The sequence below is a fragment of the Vigna radiata genome, unplaced genomic scaffold, assembly GCF_000741045.1.
Source record: "Vigna radiata var. radiata cultivar VC1973A unplaced genomic scaffold, Vradiata_ver6 scaffold_320, whole genome shotgun sequence".
In the NCBI taxonomy this organism is placed as follows: domain Eukaryota; kingdom Viridiplantae; phylum Streptophyta; class Magnoliopsida; order Fabales; family Fabaceae; genus Vigna; species Vigna radiata.
This window is the reverse complement of record NW_014543608.1, coordinates 47,492-53,522: the sequence shown is the minus strand read 5'-3', so window position 1 is coordinate 53,522 and position 6,031 is coordinate 47,492. Positions and strand designations below refer to the sequence as shown.

Below are 6,031 nucleotides of genomic sequence, written 5' to 3'. Positions count from 1 at the left end.
ATTATCTTACCTTTATTTAATATAAATTATAAATTTTTTACCATACTTATGTAATGTCAAGGTATATTAGTAGATTCACCTTGTGTGTAAAATTATATCTTAATAAATCGTCTCATAACAAGTAGAACAAAACCTAACAAACAATAATAATCGTTAAATTGTCTAAAATTCATAATTCTGATATCATAAAAAATGAATTTTAAATTTAATATCTGACTTGTCAAACATAACTTATTAAATGAAATTTATATACTAAAATCATTTTATCTCTATACAATGTGAAATCCAACCATTTCAATCACAACGAAGTTGAAAGAGCTTACCCGCAATATAGTCAACAATCACACAAATAGGTTGGAGATGGTTGATCAAAATAATTGAGAAACAAAGCTAATCCTATTTTGTGAATATGGAGTAGAAATAGGCACTTAAGATACAAATTCCATTTCATAATTTTATAGGCATCATTAAATTCCCAAAACTATCCGTTATTAACCATAGTAATATAAACATGTCATATTAATAATCATTCATCAAGTCAAGTTCCCTGAGAAAGATAACATATAATCCTTAGGCATAGTCAATTTTTATTATAGAGATAAATTACTTGGAGTTGAACATTAAGAACTTTAGGTAGATAAATCACACAAAGAAAACAGTGACTTATATCCCGTTCTTGCTTAAATAGTTACACTTTGTAAGTTAAGACAGATACACCTCAACACTTGCAGTTTTTATCAATTGGCAAACGGGACAAACATTGATAAATCCATCACAATCCTTACACAAGCACAGGTGCCTACAAGGCATCAACAACATAGAAACTGCCTTTGCCTTGCAAGCTCTGCAAGTCAGATTCTCTGCATCTTGGTATCTCTTGTGAGTAGAGTTTATAGGCGCACCCTGTATGTTTAGGAAGTTATTAGGATCTATATACGAGGCATCATCATCAACTTCACTATCTCCAAACCCTTCCTTCCCTTGTTCAGCACCTTGTGAAATTGCCTGCTGTAGGTTGTTCCTTAATGCATTCACAACTGACTCATTATACTTTGCTCTGTAATGCCAGCTCTGTGCTTCAATAGCCACCTGCTTTATTCTTTCTGCCAGCTCCCTGTTTTTCCGGTTCATGTTTTCTATCTCCACATCTTTTTCCTTTAGCTTTGCACTAATACCTTTCTCAATGGAGGAAAGGAGAGCAGTCATGTGTTTTTGCTTCATGTCTCTCACCCCCTTTGACAAATGTTCCTTCTGTGAAAAAGTAATTGGAATAGCATTTCAGAAGACCACGAACTAAGAATTAAATAACTGATAATTCCATCATTAAAGTATAGCGTCTAGTTCATATATCTTTGTGCAATAGAAGAAACAATCATTCAAAACATTTTCATCACAATATCTTCATCACCCTTAATCAAATATTTAAGCATTTCGGATGAAGTGTTCAAAAAGTAATGGTTCTTCAAAAGAGCTATTCCTAATCAACTACAATGACTGGACAAACATGCCTGCAATTTCTACCCAAAAAGATTTAGTGGTGTACTCGTAGAAAAAACAACACACTAGGAGCAAATTGATAAAGGAAAACGTAAAGCATCTACTCATAAGATGAAATAATGTTCTTATTTCCCCTCTTTTCCTATTGAATTAAGCCACATGCCAGTCCTTCATACCCTTCTGATCAACAGAAACATTTTGAACGTAAATCATTTGTACTGCCCACAAACATCACATAAAATGAAAAGGCAAATAGGTATCTTCATGTATTACCTGAAGTTTGATATAATGATCCAACTCTTCTTGCTGCCTATCAAGCTCAGTTCTGATATTATCACCAAGAGACAGTATGATAGACGGTGTGGCAGTCATGCTGCCACTAGCAGAAGTAACAGATGAGTTATGCTCATCATTGTCATATGAAAGTCTCAATCCTGTTGACACAGGGTTGGGATTTTGAATATTTGCTAATCGATCAGCATCCTTTTGATTGACATTGTAATTTAAGGAAATCTGAAGTCTTTGTTTTGACATATCATCCATTTCCTTGCTGCGTTTATTAGGCTGAATCATGGAGCTGACATGCTCATTTCCGAAATAATTAACTGGGTCAACACTACATCCGGCTTGTACTGCAAGAGATATTGCTTGACTATCATTCAGTGATAAGGTAAAAACTACGGATAAAATACTAAAGATATGAAAGAACATACAAACAATTTACATGGTAGTTTAAGGAACTGCATTAAATGATAAATTGAAACAAATATGTAATAATTTCTAAATTTACAACACAGAAAGGGAATTTCAGTGCTTGCAATCACAAGTATACTCGACCAGTAGCTCGCTGGTCAAACACAGAACAAGATAAGGAACTGCATTTAAATGATATGAAAGGACATACAGATAATTTACATGGCAGTTTAAGGAACTGCATTAAATGATAAATTGAAACAAATATGTAATAATTTATAAATTTACAACACAGAAAGGGAAATTCAGTGCTAGCAATGACAAGTATACTCAATCAGTAGCTTGCTGGTCAAACACAGTACAAGATACAAGCAAAGAAAAGGTACCCCTAATTCCCAGAAAAATAAGTTTCACGCCAACGACCATTACCATTTGTGCTTCAAAACAAAAACGTAAGAGAAAGAATGCAGGATAAGTAGGTACTCATATTGTCAGCATTGATTATGTCAGACAAAATTAGGTGTGACATGCAAGCAATTGAAACACACAAAACGTACATAAAAGCAAAAACCAATACAAGTTCATAACCCAATCTATCACAGTAAAACAAAGGAAAGGATATGATATAAACGTGCCCATTAATAACAGCAACAAGAGGATTGAATTATTGAAGTACAAGAAGAAAGAAAGCAGAAATTGAGTAAAACTATTAAACCAGAAAAATATACTCATAAAAAACGTTAAGGTCATTAAAACGGAGCTACCCTGTTTAACAACCACATTCAAAAGATTCAGTGGAAAAGTTTAGTTACATGAGAAAAGGAAAGAGAACTTACAGTTTCCAAACAACTGTAGCTGATTTGATGCATTAGTTTGATGCCGAAATTGAGTCTCATCCAAGAAAACAGGAAGCAAGCGATTTCCATTGTTGCCTCCAAACATTATCGCCGGATATGTGCTTGCCTACCTCAAGTATGTACCCTTGAAAGAATATTAATGAAGCTACCGATGATTATCTAGAAGAAAAGGGTAAAGGAAAAACTCAGCAATAACTTTGAATAAAAGTTAACATCAAATATAACAACACCGAAAACTACATCAGTTCAATACTTTGTGCTATTTGGCTTGTAACGGTAGGAGAGTTTATGGTCTAATGAAGCATAACTATAAGTCGGTTTTGATATGATGATACTTGGTAAATATTTTCTATCTTCTACTTGTCAGGTAATTTAGTGAAAAAGAACAAAATCAATATACAAATGTATCTACATGTTCAAACAAAAACATTAAAATAGACAAATTTCATCTCAAGTTTTAGTTGCATATATTTATAAACTAATGTTTGGGTAGAAACAAAAGTTAATTGTTCAGCATTTAGTGCAAATGTGGCAGAATAAAATATTTGATGATAAAATAAATATTGACTTTCAGTTATATCTAGGTGAAATCCTTTTGCAAATAGAAAGGGAAAAATTAGTTAGAACACAAGCAACTCATAAAATTAATCATATACTTCTTAAGATTAAAATCTAAAGTTCCAAAGCAGTTGTTTGCAAGTTCAGTAATACCAAGTAAATTGATTTGTAGTGAAGATAAGTACAACTAATCATACACTACTCAAGCTTTTTTTTGGTGTTTCTTCTGCTTAGAAGCAGAAACTTTGCCAAACACAGTTTCAAAGTAGCTTGACAAATTTAGTTTGTTTAGCGAAGTAAAGACCAAACCATCAACTAAAAGAGTTCTGCTTTTAATAAGTTAAAAAAAGAGGAAAGGCTAAACACTCCCCTAGTGAAATATTGAGGAGCAATATGAAGGTTATATATCTTCACTTTCATGCATTCAGTATACATACTCTCGTAAGAATGCATACATTCCATGGAAGCAAATGTTGAGTTTCAAACAATAACAAGTTTTAGAGTTCAACAAAATCGTAAATTGAGTTTCAATAGCAATAGCCTTGTCCCACTAATAGAGGCTGGATACATGGATCAAAAAATATCATGGGTGCTTAGTTAAAAACTAAACTATCAAGTACGTTATTCACCATGAAATCCCTTTTAATTTGTCCAATGTCCTTTTTGATCTCTCTTTACTGCTCATGGGGCTAGAAATCATGTCATCTACTCTCCTCACCAATGCCTCGAGTGGACTTCTTCGCATACCGAATTTCTATCTTCTTTTCCTCAATAAGTTATGCTAATATCTCTTCGTAATCATTCATTCCTTATCTTGTCCTTCCTTCAGTGGCCACACATCCATCTTCACTCCACCTATGGTCTCATAAGCTAGACCCAAGCTCGAATAAAGGAGAACAGTTATGTTAAGCTCTCAACAGGAAGCTTAAAACTTGTTGAAACCCCAATCATGGATCACTCAAGGAAGACATATTCACTATCAATCATAAATAAAAACAGTTCAACAGTAGGTGTCTGACCTCCAACAACAATATCTCTGAACTGAGACCTAATATTCACTTAAATAATCACATAAAGCACCTAGGGAAGCCATTCTTATGCAGAATCATATTTGAGAAAATGATTGAATGCCCAGCAATTGTTATATAACCAAATTATAATAATAAGAAAAAAAGGATAGAAGTACTACAATGTTATAATGAATTCCCCAAAAAAAAAATAATAATAATGAATAGATTTTTCCTACATCATCAGTTGAGTAGTTTGGAAAACGGCAAAGAAAATATATATTATCCCCTAGGCATATATATTCTTCTTCCCATTTTTTTCTGTACAATAGAGAAAAAATGACCTTGCTTCAGTTTCAACAAAGGAAACCATGGACTTGTCAAATAAATCTGAAGGATATTCATTAGAATTTGATTGCATCAAACGAATTGGCAAGACAAAAGAGTAATCAAAACTGAATATCCAGTCAGCAGATAAGCCAAACAACCTAGACGAACATCATATTTATTAAGTGGTTATAAACATGAAAGCACAACAACATTTCACTCAGATCAATAACAACTTAAAAAAAATCAATGGAAAACTGATTAAATCCTGACATACATAACAGAACACGACAACAACAGATTATTATCTTCGGTTCAGAACATCTTTGTGTTGGTCAGAAGAGGGAAAATGGAAAGCTGCAACGCAACCGACTATCGACATAGCAAATCAGATACTATAGTCTAGAAAGTCAAAAGCTTTGAGACATCAAAAGATGGTAGATCAATTCAAATAAAAACCCAGAACATACCTTGAGATGGGAACGTTTTACAAGAAAGAAAAAAAAAAGATCAGGATGATACAGACACAAAAATAAGGATGGAACAAAAGGGTGACAGAGAGGAAGAAGAAGAGGGTAAGAGATCTAAAATGAAAGATTACGGAAAGTGGATGGATGAATGATGAGAGTTATGAATAGAATATAGGAAGGAGTGGGTGTTGCATAAGAAATGGAGACAACTATTATTAATTTGTGGGATTTTTTATGGTCTGAAAAAATATTAAAATATTTATATTCAATAAAGTATATTTACATTTTTATGATATATTTACGAACATACATTCATAAATCTTTACCTTACTATTTATTACGTTTTTTGCTATTTATTTAGAATTAAATAATTTATTATCAGAAAGACATGAAAACATTTTTATGTTGGTATTTTAAACTAATTTACAATATTCATATTCAAAAAATTATATTTAACAATTTTATGATGTGTTCATGAATATACAGTAAAAAAATATTCAATTTATATGTTTTTTTACTGTTTTATTATGTCATTAATATGAAAGAGATCTTTAATTTATTACTTATGTTTTTTATTTATTTACTTAAAAGTAACATGATATGGATTGATGTTTTATGATGA

The 6,031-nt window shown here is 32.1% G+C and overlaps 1 protein-coding gene across 5 annotated transcripts; it reads right to left on the bottom strand.

The window, feature by feature from the left end:
* Positions 1-570: 570 nt before the first annotated feature.
* On the bottom strand, positions 571-5,602 carry LOC106754626 (E3 ubiquitin-protein ligase BOI). 5 transcript variants are annotated; one of them, XM_022778010.1, is made up of 6 exons: positions 5,410-5,601; positions 5,217-5,311; positions 4,235-4,475; positions 3,027-3,206; positions 1,771-2,129; positions 571-1,251 (listed from the first exon to the last, which is right to left on the bottom strand). In XM_022778010.1, the coding sequence occupies exons 4-6, from the start codon at positions 3,130-3,132 to the stop codon at positions 703-705; spliced, it is 1,014 nt and encodes a 337-aa protein (XP_022633731.1). In that variant the 5' UTR covers positions 3,133-3,206; positions 4,235-4,475; positions 5,217-5,311; positions 5,410-5,601; the 3' UTR covers positions 571-702. The 5 variants fall into 5 exon arrangements, with proteins under 5 accessions (XP_022633731.1, XP_022633732.1, XP_014492150.1 ...); XM_022778011.1 differs by lacking the exon at positions 5,217-5,311 and having other exon boundaries at positions 3,027-3,171; positions 5,410-5,602; XM_014636664.2 differs by lacking the exon at positions 5,217-5,311.
* Between the last annotated feature and the right edge of the window lie 429 nt (positions 5,603-6,031).

Excerpts from the sequence above, each read along its gene's own strand:
- LOC106754626 (XM_022778011.1), bottom strand. The coding sequence starts at position 3,132 with ATGTTTGGAGGCAACAATGGAAATCGCTTGCTTCCTGTTTTCTTGGAT. Across the intron at positions 2,130-3,026 it reads GCTACAGTTGTTTGGAAACT|TACAAGCCGGATGTAGTGTT; the intron begins GTAAGTTCTCTT and ends TATCTCTTGCAG. Across the intron at positions 1,252-1,770 it reads ATCATTATATCAAACTTCAG|AAGGAACATTTGTCAAAGGG; the intron begins GTAATACATGAA and ends ACTTTTTCACAG.